This window comes from Rhipicephalus microplus, chromosome 5 (genome assembly GCF_043290135.1).
Source record: "Rhipicephalus microplus isolate Deutch F79 chromosome 5, USDA_Rmic, whole genome shotgun sequence".
Taxonomy (NCBI): Eukaryota; Metazoa; Arthropoda; class Arachnida; order Ixodida; family Ixodidae; genus Rhipicephalus; species Rhipicephalus microplus.
Window position 1 is genome coordinate 6,416,971 of NC_134704.1, and position 15,524 is coordinate 6,432,494.

The 15,524-nt window shown below is 46.7% G+C and overlaps 1 protein-coding gene across 2 annotated transcripts in view; it reads left to right on the plus strand.

The window, feature by feature from the left end:
- LOC119175086 (suppressor of tumorigenicity 7 protein homolog) overlaps positions 1-15,324 on the plus strand; it is an 88,856-nt gene extending 73,532 nt beyond the window's left edge. For both annotated transcript variants that reach the window (XM_075894750.1, XM_037426306.2), the window contains 3 exons: positions 6,815-6,912; positions 12,521-12,635; positions 14,558-15,324. In XM_075894750.1, the coding sequence (XP_075750865.1) occupies positions 6,815-6,912; positions 12,521-12,635; positions 14,558-15,213 (869 nt within the window). In that variant the 3' untranslated portion in view covers positions 15,214-15,324. The remainder of the gene's footprint in view (positions 1-6,814; positions 6,913-12,520; positions 12,636-14,557) is intronic.
- Positions 15,325-15,524: the final 200 nt, after the last annotated feature.

The window sequence follows — 15,524 nt, forward strand, 5'->3', positions numbered from 1 at the left end:
GCGACCATACTCCTAGTGAACTGTTGCGGCACATGAAACTAATGTGCAGCGAAACAACATACAGCTTAGACGGAGTATTATTTCGAAAAGTCTTTTTGCAAAAGCTGCTGTCAAGTGTCCGCTTAGTTGTCTAGGCGTCAGAGCAGAAAGACCTACCTGCCGTCACCAAGTTCGCTGATCGGCTCGTGGCAGTTGCCACACCCACATCACTCGCAGCCGTGCGAGAACAACTGACTCATGATGAGCTTCAACAAATGCGCACAGATATTTCACAGCCGTTTCACAAATGCGTGCAGACGTTATCAGCATTGCGTACAAGCAGGACAGCACAAAATGCAAGCAAGCCAAACATGTCGCTATCACAACAACATCAACGGCAAATATATGCTGGTATCATCGGCGGTTCGGAAATGCTGCGCGCAACTGTGTCCCACCTGCGCGCACTCAGGATACGACCGCGGCAAGCACTGAGAGCGACCAGTGCTGCTACTCTTTAACTCGTCCCTCAGTATTTTTCGTCACGGACCTTAACAACCGGGCTCTTTTCTTAGTCGACACTGGTGACGAGGTCACAAACCGAAAGAAAGTACCCCACTACATCGCCACTCCAAGCTGTCAATAAAACAGTGATACGAATATACGGACATCGTTCACTCACACTGAACTTCGGTTTCAACAGAACGTTCAAATGTGTATTCATAGCCGCTGATGTCAAGTTCGCCATATTGGGCGCTGACTTTCTGCAACACTTTGCGCTGACGGTTGATGTTTGAAATAAACGGCTTCAAGATCCTGTATGTCATGTAGTGGTTCAAGGCAAGCCCTGTTTGCGTTCTCCACTCAGCCTGATCTTACTCCGTCCATCAGGAGAGTCGCACTTCACCACCACAGCAGAAGAGTTCCCAGACCTGATGCAACAGCGACAGGCATTTGCCAAAGTAAAGCGTGATGTTCAACATCACGCCAGTCTACGCGCGGCCACCGCGTCTTTCGCCCGAGAAGCTACGGCTAGCCCGGCAGGTGTTTTCTCATATCATGGAACTCTGCATAGTACGCCCTTCATCCAGCCCGTATACTTCGCCTCTTTACATGGTCCCCAAATCAACATGTGGTGATTGGCGGTCTTGCGGGGATTATAGGGCACTAAACCGTGTGGCTGTGCAAGACCGTTACCCAGTGTCGCACGACCTGACCTTCTGCCTGCACGGCGCAAACAACTTCTTCAAAATATATCTGGTGAGAGCATACCATCAGATACCTGCATCAGTGGATGTTCACAAGACCGCAATAACAACACCATTCGGAATGTTTGAATTTATACAGATGCCTTTTGGCTTATGAAATGCTGGCCAAACCTTTCAACGGTTCATGGATGGCGTTGTCCGGGGTTTCGACTTTTGCAAGGCTTACCTGGATGACCTGCTGATTGCTAGCTGCAAACCCGAAGAGCACGAAAGTCATCTACGCTTTGTGCTACAGTGACTAGCAGAACGTGGCATCGTGATCAATATGGCTAAATGCATCTTTGGGGTACCACCGCTACCATTTTTAGGCTACAGCATTTCAAGTGTGGGAGTGCAACTGCATCCGCACAAGGTTGAAGTAGTACGGCAGTTTCCTCAGCCAACAATCATCCGCCAGCTCTGAGAGTTCCTAGGACTCAAAAACTTCTATCGTAAGTTTGTTCCAAAGTGTGCCCACATCCTTCACCCGCTGCACAGCTACTAGTAGCTCCAGGAACTAAGGCAAGTGACATCCAGTGGAACGACCTAGCGGTAGATGCGTTTCGGCATATTAAAAAGTCTCTTCGGAATGCTGCCCTGCTTGTGTACCCGCAACCTGGGGTACCACAAGTAATGGTGGACGCCTCAAACACAGCCATTGGAGCCGTACCACAGTCGAGCTCGCTTATAACGAACCTGAGCCTGACGCGGCATTCGTTCGCTATATCCCGAAGTTCGTAGTAAATGAAACACAGCATTTAAAAAAGTTGTGAGTGAAAACACAAACTTTTATACCCAAAAAAGTTCGTGATGCACATGTTTCGAAGAGCAGGAGCAATAAGGGCGGTCTCCAGTTCATTTAAAACAGCAGGGTGCTCACTTGCCGAAGCCCGTGGCATATGCTGCATGAGGCACAAGCTCAAAAATTTCGTCGTTGTCGCAATCCTGCTCCTCCAAATCGCTCTCGCCACGTACTTTATTCACAATGCCCTAATCCGTGCACGGTTCCGCAGTATCGGCATCATCATCGGTCGTAATTAAACTATTGCAACAGATGTCCCACCCGCTCTCCCAGGTCGGAGTCGATGACGTGCTGCCACAAATCGCTGCCGGAGTGATCCTGTTGAAACTTAGGCTCGGCATTGGGCCCGACGTCGACGAAGTCGGCTTCGTGAAAACAGTTTCGCGCGCATGTAGCTGTCACCGCCTCTCACAAAATATTCGTCATCTCCACAGCTGAATACCGGGACCCCCGAAGCGGCAAGTTGGCTGCCAGGTGGTCAACAACTATGAGCAAGCACTCCGCAATGTGGCACCTAACGCGGGGAATACGCTCAAGCCAAGCGGTCACACTTTCGATGTTTTGTTGAGCGGCAGGCAAAAAGCGTGCAAATTCTCCCTTCTGCCATACTGACCACACACGCACACCAAGAGCGAGCAAGATGCGCATACGCGTCACTCATGCCAGAACGCGTGGAACAGCTCTGGGCTCGTTTCTAGTCAGAAAACAAAACTAATTCGAGCCAGTGTGGCTGGCATCGTGGAGCGGTGGAGACGGGCGAAGGGGTCGTGATCAAGAGAGGAGAGCAGGTAAGAGAAGAAGGGCAAGGAGTTGAGGTAGAGTGAAGAGAGGGGCGGATGCCGTGGGAGGGCGACCTTGAAAACCAAAACACACGGAAAGGAAGCAGGTTGGGTAGCTTGCTTGAAAGGTCCAGGAAACGCGCAACTCGCACGTAGAAAAGTTTGAAAGAATGCCGGCGCGGGCAGAAGTCAGAGCACGTTTGCCTGGATCGGTGCGCGTGGCGGTGTTCAAAGAATTGGCAGTCACGGTGAAAAAATCGTTTTATTGCGCCGGCGGGTTTGCGTGGCTCCACCAACTTCGTTATTTCGAGATTCGTTCCACGCAAATTAACAGCCGTTTTCGTGCTTCCGCACGTGCCGAGTCGAGTGCGAAGTAAGTGAGAACAAGTCCTAAACACGAAAATAATCGTAAATTATCAGAGTCGGTGGGGTAGCGTACCCGTGTGCACTAGGCGCAGACGATTGTATCCAGTCAGTGGGCGACGATGTTGGCAAATGGTCTGGTCACTCCAGGCCAGCACCACCAACAGTACCAGCGATCAAAAACAGGGTAGATGGCGATCAAAAACAGGGTAGATGGCCGACTGGTCTCAAAAGATTGGTGGCAGTGTGAAAACACGGGCTTCGTCTGGCGATGTGGGGTGCTCAGAGTAGCAGGGGGACAAAGGACAAAGGGGTGCGTAACAAAAAGCGGTCGGGGAGAGCGGCAAGTAGAGGGGTGCGGAGGCAAGGTTGGCGTTTAACAATAAGAATGTATGGGCACCTTGCCGATGCCTGATTGGTGGTCGAAAGTGGTTTCCCGGGAAGTCGGCAGAGTGCCAACTCTGTTTGCTGTAACCGATCAGCGGCGCTTAGAGACGTTCGTTGTAAGTGCGATTTTGTGCCATTGAACCAATGTATATTTTCACGGTCACGCGGATATTGGTGGTTTTAAGCAAAAGTTTGTTTTAAGTGGGGCTGTTATATGTGGGCTCGACTGTACAGCAGAAGTCAAGCGGAAGGTGGTAACCCATTTTCTTCTTCTCCAGAAAATTGAGCCAGGCCCAAGGCCGATACAACACCTTTGGTAGTGAGCTCCTGGCTATATACGCGGCTATACGACATTTCCGCCATTATGTAGAAGATAGAGATTTTTTTGTACTCACAGATCACAAACCGCTGACATACGCATTGTGCGCGATCAACTCGGGTACGGGTGCACACGTGGCAGGAGAGCTTCGCCAAATGTCTCACATAGCAGAATTCACTACAGATATAGGCCATGTTAGCACAGCCCAGTGAACCCTGTCAGCCTACCAAGTGGCGTTGACTTCACCGCACTGAGCACAGCTCAACGCAGCGATCTGGAGTTGAAGCACCTACTGAAGTCCACAACCAGTGCCTTGAAGCTGCAATGGGTGGATGGACCAGCAGGACCTGTGTGTTGTGACATGTCCACCGGTAGGGCCAGATTATTCGTACCCCCGGATTGTCGCCACAACATTTATGAATCGCTGCATGGCCTCTCGCATCCAGGAACCCAAGCCACTCAGCGGCTCTGCTCAGCTAGGTTCGTGTGGCCAACTGGGATGTCCGACATAGGATTCCGGAGTGCCTATTTAGCGGATTCAGCGCTCCAAAGTGCAGCGCCATACTGTGACCCCCTTAGGATCTTTCCCCGAGCCGGACACTCGATTTCCCCTTGTGCATTGGGACATCGTGGGAACATTGCCTTATTGTCAAGGGCAAAACTACTTGCTAACTTGCGTCGACTGCTTCACGCGATGGCCAGAGGTTGTTCCCATCTCTGATATCACTCCCGAAAAGATTGCCCACATTTTCGTCTGCCACTGGGTAGTGCGATTCAAAGTTCCATTGACTGTGACAACAAATTGTGGAACGCAATTCGAGTCAGTCCCAATTCAGGAATATCACGCAGTTCCTAAGAATTCAGTGCATCAAAACAACGGCCTGACAGCAACTTTAAGTCACAATTGTGTGGAGGCTCTACCTCTGGTTTTATTTGGAATTCTGTCGGCTCCGGAAGCGGACATTGGCTGCTGCTCAGCTGAACTCTTGTACGGCACAACACTTCGCTTTCCGGGTGAGTTTGTCTCAGACAGTAAAAACGCAAACACCCAGGCCAACAACGAGTACACCCTGCGACTGCAGTTCGTAATAAGCAAGCTGCGCCCTCACCCTTTGAGTCTACCAGCACCACGGCCTCTCCACGTCTCCAGTGATCTTTCCTCTTGTTCTCACGTATTCGTGAGACACGACGCTGTACAGCACCTACTTCAGCCCCCTTATGATGGGCTACTAAAGGCGGTGAAACGAGGAGAAAAGCACATCATGATTGACAGAAGTGGCCGTCATGGTGTGGTTTCACTTGACCGTGTAAAACCAGCACATGTGGACAGCAGCAATGAAGTACGTGCACCATCTACAGTAGCAAGACTACTAGCAGACCCGACTGAACCAGCCGAACCATTTGACGAAAGGTTCATGCTGAGTGGACGACGTACAAGACCTTTATTGAGATTGAACTTATGAACTACAACAAGGTGTTGATCCATTTACTGGGGGGGGGGGGGGGGGGGGGTATTGTAGCGGCATGAAATGGCGCTTCTGCGCACGAAGGCCAAGAGTGCAAGCACGAGGAACCTTTTGTTTATGCCGTTCAAGAGAAGAAAAAAAAGTTCAGTTGTCTTTTGGGATGTGTGTAGCTTATTTCGCTTGCGCGACCTGCTCAACCAAGCAGTACATTCCAACACTTCTCCATTCGTGCAGAGGGCATGCTGAGTGAAGTGTGCAAGAACAAGGCATAAACACAGAATGAATTGCGAATAATCGAAGTCAGTTAAGTAGCACAAGTGCGTGCTATGAAGCGAAACGACGCCAATCTAGACAAGAAAGACACAGTCGCAGATACAGTCAGTGACCGACGAGGTTGGCAGGCAGTCTGGTCGCTCTAGGCCAGAGATGCCAACAATTTTGTAACAAGACTAGTGATCAAAAACTGAGGGGAGACAGACCAATCAGTGTCATTTAACTACGGCAAAGTATTTCGGCTTCGACGTGGAGTTTGTGTGCCAAAGTGACAGTTGCTTTAGGCCATACAATTTTTATTTAAAAAGAAGCAGTATTGTATAAAAAACAAACACTGTGTATACTGCTTATACCAAAGAGAAATTTTGTAGCAGTTGGTGTTTAACAAGAAGAGCAGGAATTATGTTGAGAAGCTGAGTAGCCTGATGCACATCAGCTGTGTGCATGTAATAGTGCTTTACTTTATACTTTAGCTTTTTGATGGCCAAGTAGTTTTTCTGAAAATATCTTTGGCCGCCTCTCCGATTAACACCTTTCATGGCATGTCCAAGTTGAGTTGATCCAGTATCTAGCTAGCCCTGTGTCGGTGTTGTGCTGTGCTAGAAGCAGTATACATCCCGTCCTACACGGAGTCGTTTCAAGACGTCGGCAAGAGGGCAGCATTATGGAAAGAAGCAGGATATCACAATTAAAGGGGCCATGATGAGTCACCTGAAAACTACAAGTCTGATATACCAGTGTAGATATGGGTTTAGAAAAGAATATTTCTGTGCATAACAAGCCTTGGAAGCCGCCCACCATCGGCGACCGCCATTTTGCCGTGGTGAGTTGCAGAGAGCGTCATCTTCTGCCTGAGTTTCAGCTGCTGCAAAACTAAAGAAAGCTCTAATACCCTTATTTCGCATACGTTTGCACATGTCATGGTATGCCAGGACTCCAGTGTGTTGACCAACTCTCAGGCCGCTTGCGTTTTTATCAAAATATTTCATTACAAATTGAGTGCTCGGCCAAATGGCCTAAAATTTTGCCAACTGGTTTGTGAAGGATCAACCCACAGCTTATCATTGAAAATGGGGTGTCATGGCCCCTTAAAAAGAGGAAACAGAGCTTGCCGCACAGTGCAGGCTTTCTCGAGGATGCTTGTAATAGGGCCAGCTTTGCGAGTTCAAAACCAGTGTAACCCTCTCTTTTTTTCCTCCCAGGAAGGGATTGCAACGTGCTTGTGTACGTACGTCGAAGATTGGCCATGTGTGCTCGAAAACTGGGGAAGGTTCGCGAGGCTGTCAAGATGATGCGTGATGTGAGTGAAGCCCCACTTGATATCCAAGTGTGCTTTTTGCTAAGATGGTTGTTTTTATGTGTCTGCAGAATTACCGCAACAGATCACAGATATCATCTGTTGGTTAGGGCAACAGTACTTTTGTGCATTTACAATATTGCTCAGCTACCCATTGAAACTGCTTCTACATATCGAACATTCTTTAAAGTCTCCTTCTTCCCGGGCCTCTCTTGCTGACATCCTTCAGAACCGGGCAATCATGCTGCTCCAGTCGCAGTAGTGACGCCTGTTTCCCACGTCTTCGCAGTTCGGTGTCCCAACACACAGTGCCCACTCATCCTCTGAAATTTTTCTTTTCGGGTCGGGTCACATGCCACAAGCCTTTCTCTGACCAATCTCTTGCTTCTATGTGGCTGGTGCGCATGCACTCGGATGACTCTCCTCTCCTCTCGCACCGTCGCCGCGCTTCCGTGTTCAGCACGTGTCTTGTGCCTCTCCTTTATTCATCACACACAAGCAGATTTCAGGCGATATGAATGAGGTCGCTCACCCTTAAGCATTTCTTCAGTGCCAGAATGGCTGCAAGGGGGATTAAAAAAGGAAGAAAGAAATAGAAGCAGCTTGAAGCCTTGCAGTCAGCTTTCACCTGGAGGCGTTTCTGATGCCGTTTCCTGCAGCTTGAGGGGTGCTATCACCCCCTGTAAAGTTCTTTGCCTCTCGTAGCGCACACGTCTTGCAGATAAACGACATTTAGGTTTACCAACGACCGAGCAACTATGTTCGCATAAGTTGTGCAATGCTCATATAAGTTCATCATCAACATCACCATCGTCATGATTGGTGGGCGCACGAGAAAAAAGAGCAAATCTCTTTAACGTTTCGTGACTGGCTTGGATGGTTGTCTCCTGCAGTGATAGCCTTGTGTTTGTTGTTATGTTGATTGAGTGTCGTATTGGGAATATACTGTAATTTTTCTTTTTAGCGTCTCACTAGGGACGTTTTTCATTCAGCTAGCGATATCGTCATTTGTAAAAGTAGTTGGATAAAAGTACCCAATGTTTGGTTTGCCCAACTGTGTGTGCTGTTTCCGCATAGGCAGAGAGTTTTCATATTTCCGGAGGGGGCAGGGCACCCGACTTGCCTGTCCACATTTCTCTCTCTGTCTATTCTAAACTCACAGGAGCTCCTGGCCATGGGTTTGTTCGCCATCAGGAGCAGCGCTTCACCCCAGTATCCTTCCCTTCTTCAATAGAAGGCGTTTCTGTGTTATGGCTGTAATATCATTATTCATCGGCAACCCGTGTGTCTTCAACGCAAAATTTCGAGGAGCTATTATGAAATTGTCTGTCTGGTCCACTTGTCCACATCGGTCTGGCATCATAAGAGTGCGCACGGTTGCCGCAAAAAAGCCAGAAGTCACAATGTAATTGCAGAGGTGTGTTAAACTGGATGCCGCATTAAGCCTAATATGAGGGCTAACGAGATGGCAGTATTGACTGTTAATCCGCGGCCTCGCAAATTCATGCAGCCAAGAATGGATCACTGAAGGCTGCGTTCACAGCATTAAAACGCGTTTCTCTCAGTTGTGTCAAGAGTTGTGGAAGCTCCATCGCATGAAAATAGTGTGAAATAGTGTGGGCATGTTTGTCGACGGAGGGGGGGGGGGTGCAACTCAAGGTTGCATTGCGGCTGGGAGAGTGGGAAAGCACTAGTGTACTTACTTGGTGAGGGCAAGTGCTGGTGAGGCGTGAGGGGCCCAAGTGCTTTTTTTGCACCCCCCCCCCCCCCCCCCCCCCACTGCAGACACCCATGAACTTAGCTTCACAAAAGGAATAGCTAGGAGTCTTTTCCTAATTACTGAATTATTATGACACAATACAAAATAATGTCCAATAGTTTATGACTCCTGGCAGAATGGACAAAGGAGAGATATCGTCAGACCAGCTCTGCGTAATACAATTTTAATGGGGAGACACGGCACCGAAGTCTGAGGATAACTTTTGACATCCCATTAAAACCAATCGCTGACAGTGTTATCGCAGTCATCTGCGCAGCTATATGCTTGGTTGTGCATGCACAATGAAATGTGCAGATTGAGGATGGTAAAATTCTGCCCTGCTGCTATTCCAAAGTTTCATTTGTATAAACGAAACTAGCTCGCTGGTTACGAGTGGTGCAGGTGCCGAGAAACGTCAATGCATTGACAGCAAGCGTATACCACAGGTTTTATTAGGCAACAACCCAAGTGTACTGAGTCCTGCAAGACTATCAGAGCAGCATAGAGACATAGAGAGTGCATTGCTTGCAAGACTTCACTGTGTAGAACAAACAGGCTACTTACCTCACGCACATGCACTCTGAACAGAGGCTGGTTTGAATGCACAAGCTTATGCATTGTAATAAATTTAGGTGGCCAATGGTGGTAGGTTCAAGCAAGATGTGGTACACGGTACAACACATTTATTAGCCCTTTGTGCCCGACAGCGGGACACATTTGTCCCACTTTTCGGTCTACAGAAAAATTTCTGCCAGATCACTCGTTGCAACTAGCTCAACATTAAGTCACTCATTCATATGCAATCTAAGACCTTGTAATCTCGAGGAAAAGTCTTTTACCATGCTTTCGAAGGGAGGATGTAGTGTTATAATGCTGTTGAATTTCGGTCAGTTTTTTTATAACTGCTTCTAAAGTTTCCTCTTCTTGAAATAGATAGAACCTATCAATTGAAATGCCTGATAATATTTTTTTTTTCTGGTTTTTGAGAGTGATGTTGTTACCTTCCCACTTTTTTTTTTTCATCAAGCTACTGGCTTGGATTTGATGAAATTCGGTTCATACTATTTTTTATAGTTTATATAAGTATACCACAGCCAATTTTTATATCACCGTGTCATGAATATAAGAAAACCTAGAATGGGTTATAGGCAAATGCACGGCATTCCAAAACGAAACGGGTGTAAAAAACTCGAAAAAACAAGCAGGAGAGTTCTAAACTTCTATATGTGCAAACTAAGCATCAGTCTACTTTATACTATATAGTACTATATACCTGTCTCTATGTTGAGTCTGATGAGCCTGGCCTTGTAGCCTCTGAAACCTAGGGTTGGTCTTACTTGCCTTTTTCACGGCACAGCCGTCCAAAATTTGTTGCGTTCCGTCTCTGTCAGGGTTCTCGGCGCTCTTGACGAGCATTGCCGTTTCTGCCGCTGTCAAAGTCGTCTTCTTGCATGTGACCTTCTTGCAGATGTGGCAAAGCCTCAGTGGTGAGGTCTAGTGGCATTGGCAATACTGGTACGAGCTAATGCGGCTCACCTGGGACTGTTTTTGTTGGCTTGCTTCAAAGGGGGCTGGCATGTCCAAGATGACCGTGCATGTTTGCTGCATTCTGAGCCACCTCAGGCTGCCGCGTTAACGTCTTGCAAGTCCATGTCCACAACGCCAGTTGGTCGTCGCTTATGTCCTGATCACACCTCTGGTGACGTGCCTCGGGCCTCTTGTTACAGTGCACGCACTCGTGCTGTTCAGAATGTTGTACGGACTTTGTCGACATCTTTCCCCTTCTTCTCAAGGGCTCCTGCTCATGATGTGCATACTGTTTACAGCAAGCAGCATGAGCACAGTAGGTGTCGCACTGCACGCAACTAGCCAGGGTTGATCAGCTCCATATAGTGGTATCAGTGAAACGGCATGAATTCATTGCAAAGTGCACTTGCGCGTTCGCAGTGGTTATCACTCTACGATGAGAAAGGCTTAACTTGTCACCAGGAGAGTGAGCTCTTTTTAATAAAAAAAAGACGACAATAGCTTGGTCGTTAACAAAACATTTTTTAGGGCACTCTTCGCGGAGCTTTAAATAGTTGTAAACAGGTTCAACTGAAATGGATGGTTGGATGAAGCATTGTCCGGTTGGAGGAAGTATGAAGTACAAACAAAGTGAATGAGCTCCAACCAAAATGAAGGTTTGAAACAGATTTAGCTGGCTTCAACTGTAGTGACAAAACTACAAATCTGGTAGCCTGATTAGTAATGTTACTCGACAGACAATCCCTCTATAAATGAGATGTTTATTGAACTTCGGTATTTCGTGTAGCATCATTTCTTTTCATGAGCCACCTCACTCTGCATAGATTGGCGTTTCTATATATGCATCAAAGCATATTTTTTAGCATTTTGCACGTCGTATTAAAAAAAATCAATATCGCCAGCAGTTCTTAAACGTTTTGCACTGTTCTGTAATCAGGGCCAAGCTGTGCTCCTTCTTGTCGTTAGGAGAAGCTCTGCCGCTGGCTCCAGCACACTGCATCCCAGCGACGTGTGAACCTCGCATGTAACCAGAATAGCTATAACATTGTGCACAACAATCAGCAGCTATGCACTTGCAGCGGAGGAGACAAGTCGAGGCTGTAAACAAACCAAGCCCATGAATGGCTGCAGATGTCTCAGGCTGACGCAAAACATCGTCACCATAGAACTTGAATCTGAGGGGCTCTCATCCTCGAACTCTACGCTTGTCTTTATTCAATTCAGGTGCGGGTCCAAGACAGTTTCAAGTGGCACGTGTGTTGTGCAGCACTGGTTGCACCCATGGTCGCGTGACGACAACGCCATAAGAGCGAATAGTGACATTGCATGCGACCCTCTGTCTGATATAACAATACAAGCAAAACTGAAGCTGCTGGCAACTGACAGAGAAGGCCACCTCGACACTTTAAACATGCGGCGGACCATCGCAAATATTTTTTGCGGAATAAATTTTCAGTGACTCCTATCAATACCTCTCATTTGAATAGCTGACATAAATTTCTAGCAATTGTACTCAATAGTGTTAAATGATGAAGCTGGCTTCCATTTGGTGTTTGGCTTGTAAACGTTCTTTTCATTACAGAACTTCAATATTACTGTGTGATAATCACGAGGGGCACGAACTTCTGTCAAGTTCAACAGTCAAGTGCATTTTCCCATTAGCAATCGCACATTAGTTCGCCTAAAGATCTGTAAAAAATCACTATGTTGCCAAAACGGGCAAATTCAAATTGATTGTGAAGTCATGATAATAAGGGTTGCAGCGCGAGCACGAATGTGCTAGAAGAAACAGACGAAAGTCGAGGTACGGAAGGCAAAGAGGACGACACGAGCGCTGACGAACTCCTCTTTGCCTTCCGTACCTCGACTTTCGTCTGTTTCTTCTAGCACATTCGTGCTCGCGCTGCAACCCTTATTATCATGAATTCAAACCAACTAGCCCAAATCGCCATTCTTCTTGATTGTGAAGGTAGAGTGGTTGGACTAACTACTAGAAAGTGTTGGATGCACGGGAAACAAATTCAACGTGTCAAAATTGACGATTCAGTGTCAATCACCAGTGATCGATTTGAATAGGCACGGTAACAAAAGAGCTGCTGCCAGCTCGCTTACAGTCGGTGTGGAAGGAGCTTATTGAAACTCTCATTAAAGACAAGCAGCTAGCTCTGGGCTGAAAAGGCTCACGCGGAGCCAACCTGAAGACCCCATCATCTTTATTAGGTAATTCTCCTTCCTGCTTCGTCTCTTGGAGAATGTGTTCCGACTGTATTGGCTGATGTGGTGTCACAAAAATATCCATCATTCTGATCACCTTATTCTTTGCAGCTGATGAAAGAGTTTCCGAGCATGAATCTCTTCAACATCCACGAGAATCTCATCGAGGCCCTTCTTGAGCTCCAGGCTTATGCAGATGTTCAAGCTGTTCTCGCCAAATATGATGGCAAGTGCATGCACCTTTACTGGTTAAACAGCTCCCCACATAGAATACCTTAGGATATTGTTAAACAGTGTGCCTTATATTGACATAACTCGACATTACTTTAACTGTCCAGCTAGGATCAGCACTTGGCCTCCAGTACTGATCTATATACATACTGCAGGCGGGCCCAAGCAGGTGGGGTGACGAAAAAAGTTCATGTGCAAGAGTAGCATATAAGAGCACATGGTCGAACAGACGGAAAAATAAGTAAAAATACAGAGAGGTGTTGATCAAACAGCGTTGATTTCTGCGCACATAAGCTCGAAAAGGATACAAAGTAAATTTTGATACACAGGGTTGCAAACACGTTTCAGGCCAAAGTTGATATTTACTGTAATGTTCACAAAGGAGTCTGCTCAAGCAGAGGCATTTTCGATAATTTATTCCAATTGTCAGTAGCAGCTGGAAGTACTTGTGTGGGCTCACGGATTGCCTACTCTATTTACTGTGACTCATTCGAAGGGAGAAATCGTCTAAAGTGGGCATGATAATTTATTTTAACCACAAAATTAATCTGCAATTACCTAGGTTGGACTCCATAATCGTTTTTGAATATTCGGAAAAGGCAAACTGAACCGCCAGTCTTTGTATACGCTCCAGTTTGTCAATAGGATATTTTTGGTGTTCCTGCTAAGGGCTCCAAATTGAATCTGCGTACTCTAGGCTAGGTCGCACTAAAAATTTACTATACGCTATCTATCTGACAGATATTGGTGCTCCCCTCATTTTTCTTCTTAGCAATATCTGTTTATCGTGAGCTTTCCAACAAATCCTAACTTGGGTTGTCAAAATTACTCCCAGATATGTATATGTAAAGTACTAGATAATGCGGTATTACCTAGCATGTACTCGAATTCAAGCGGCTATTTTGTATTAGTGAAGGATATGAATTTTGTCTTCATAGTGTGTAGCCTCATACCCCATTCCTTGCACCAAGTCTGAATAGAACCTAAAGATTCGCTCAACGAAAGTTGATCTGCATGACTGTGTACTGGCTTATATATGATGCAATCGTCCGCAAACAAACGTATGTGTACATTAGGATGAACAGTCTTGTTTATTATGTATATAAATAAATATAACACGGGTGCTAATACTGACCTTGTGGCACTCCAGAAAACACTCAGTTTTTCTGATGAACAAGAATTCACAGTGACATTTTGTTTTCCTTTCGTAAGATAACATGAAATCCAAGAGACAGTGGCTCTGTCATTACCATAAGCATAAAGTCTGGTGATCAGGTTGACATCAAACGCTTTAGATAAATAAAAAAAGCATCAATTGAAGTTTGTTAGTAATGTCATGCATTAATACTGCTAATTGCATTTTGGTTTACAATCTAGACCTGAACTATGTTGGCAATGAGACAAGAGATCATTTTCATCAAGGTGGGTAACGATGGTTTTGTAAATCATGCGCTCCAAAACTTTGCAACACGTGCTTGTGAGTGACACTGGTCTGTAATTGTTCAGGTCCGATTTGGAATCAGATTTGGGAATTGGCTCAATATTTGCCACCAGGGATAAATCACATATTCAACGATACCGCTCAAATTTTGTGTAGATTCTTCAATACCCTTCCTGCATATCTCTGCAGAAAAATGTTTGTGGTATGGTCAGGACCAGGACGCCTTTTCATGTCATAATTTTCAGAGTAGACATATGATGCCTTCTTTACTTATTTCTGCATCGGCACCTTGAGATCCTGGGATTGAAATGGAGAGAAAAAGATGGCACTGGAGGCCACATAAAAGACTGTGAACCAATGCTGCTCTGTGAAATTTTGTTATGTAATGTCTCCCAGAAAACAATATGTGTAAATAAATTTGCTGTTCTTATCCTCTTCAGTTCCTTGAAGTTTATGTGCTGTTATGATTTGTGCAGACATCAACCTTCCCAAGTCGGCAAGCATCTGCTATACAGCTGCCTTGCTCAAAGCACGTGGTGTAGCCGACAAGTTCTCGACGGAGGCTGCGGCACGTAGAGGCTTGACAGGCCCCGAGCTGAATGCCGTCGAGGCTGTGCATCGAGCTGTTGAATTCAACCCACATGTACCCAAGTACTTGTTAGAAGCCAAGAGCCTCATCTTGCCACCCGAGCACCTTCTCAAGCGTGGTGACTCAGAGGCACTTGCATATGCATTTTTTCATCTGCGCCACTGGAAGCGAGTCGAAGGAGCTCTCAACTTACTGCATTGGTCCTGGGAGGGGACCTTTCGCATGCTACCATATCCTTTGGAACGGGGGCAGCTCTTCTATCCATACCCAGGCTGCACAGAAGCAACAGACCGAGAGCTCCTGCCTCCCTTTCATGAACTTTCTGTGTACCCAAAGAAGGAACTGCCGTTCTTCATCCTCTTCACAGCAGGTCTGTGCTCCCTGACAGCCTTGCTGGCCTTGCTTACGCACCAGTATCCCGAACCTGTGGGTCTCGCGGCACGCACGCTTCTGGCGTGGCTAGCTTTGCCCCTGGGCTATATCCTGGACAAGCTGGAAGCACTCCTGCCATCCAGCTTACTTCAGCAACTGTCACGCATCTGACTATCTTCATCAACCATTTGTGGTCTCATAGCATGTGTGTGCACAGCCGAGTGGACCTTCTCTGCAGTTTTTCTCGAAGCTGTAATTAAATCGAATGCCTAGTCAACCATAGCTGTGCCTCACATCATCAGACCCTTGTGTGTGCACTAAAGGAGCATTTGGAAAAGCACCAGCACACTGCTGTGCAAGTTCTTAGCCACTGTGCTACAGTTAAAATTCACCCCAACTTAGTTGCTGAAAATGGAAGCCGCAACTAGGTGTGAGTGCTCGGGTTCAGACTTTACCAAGAGCGTCCGCCCAACTTTTTGCAG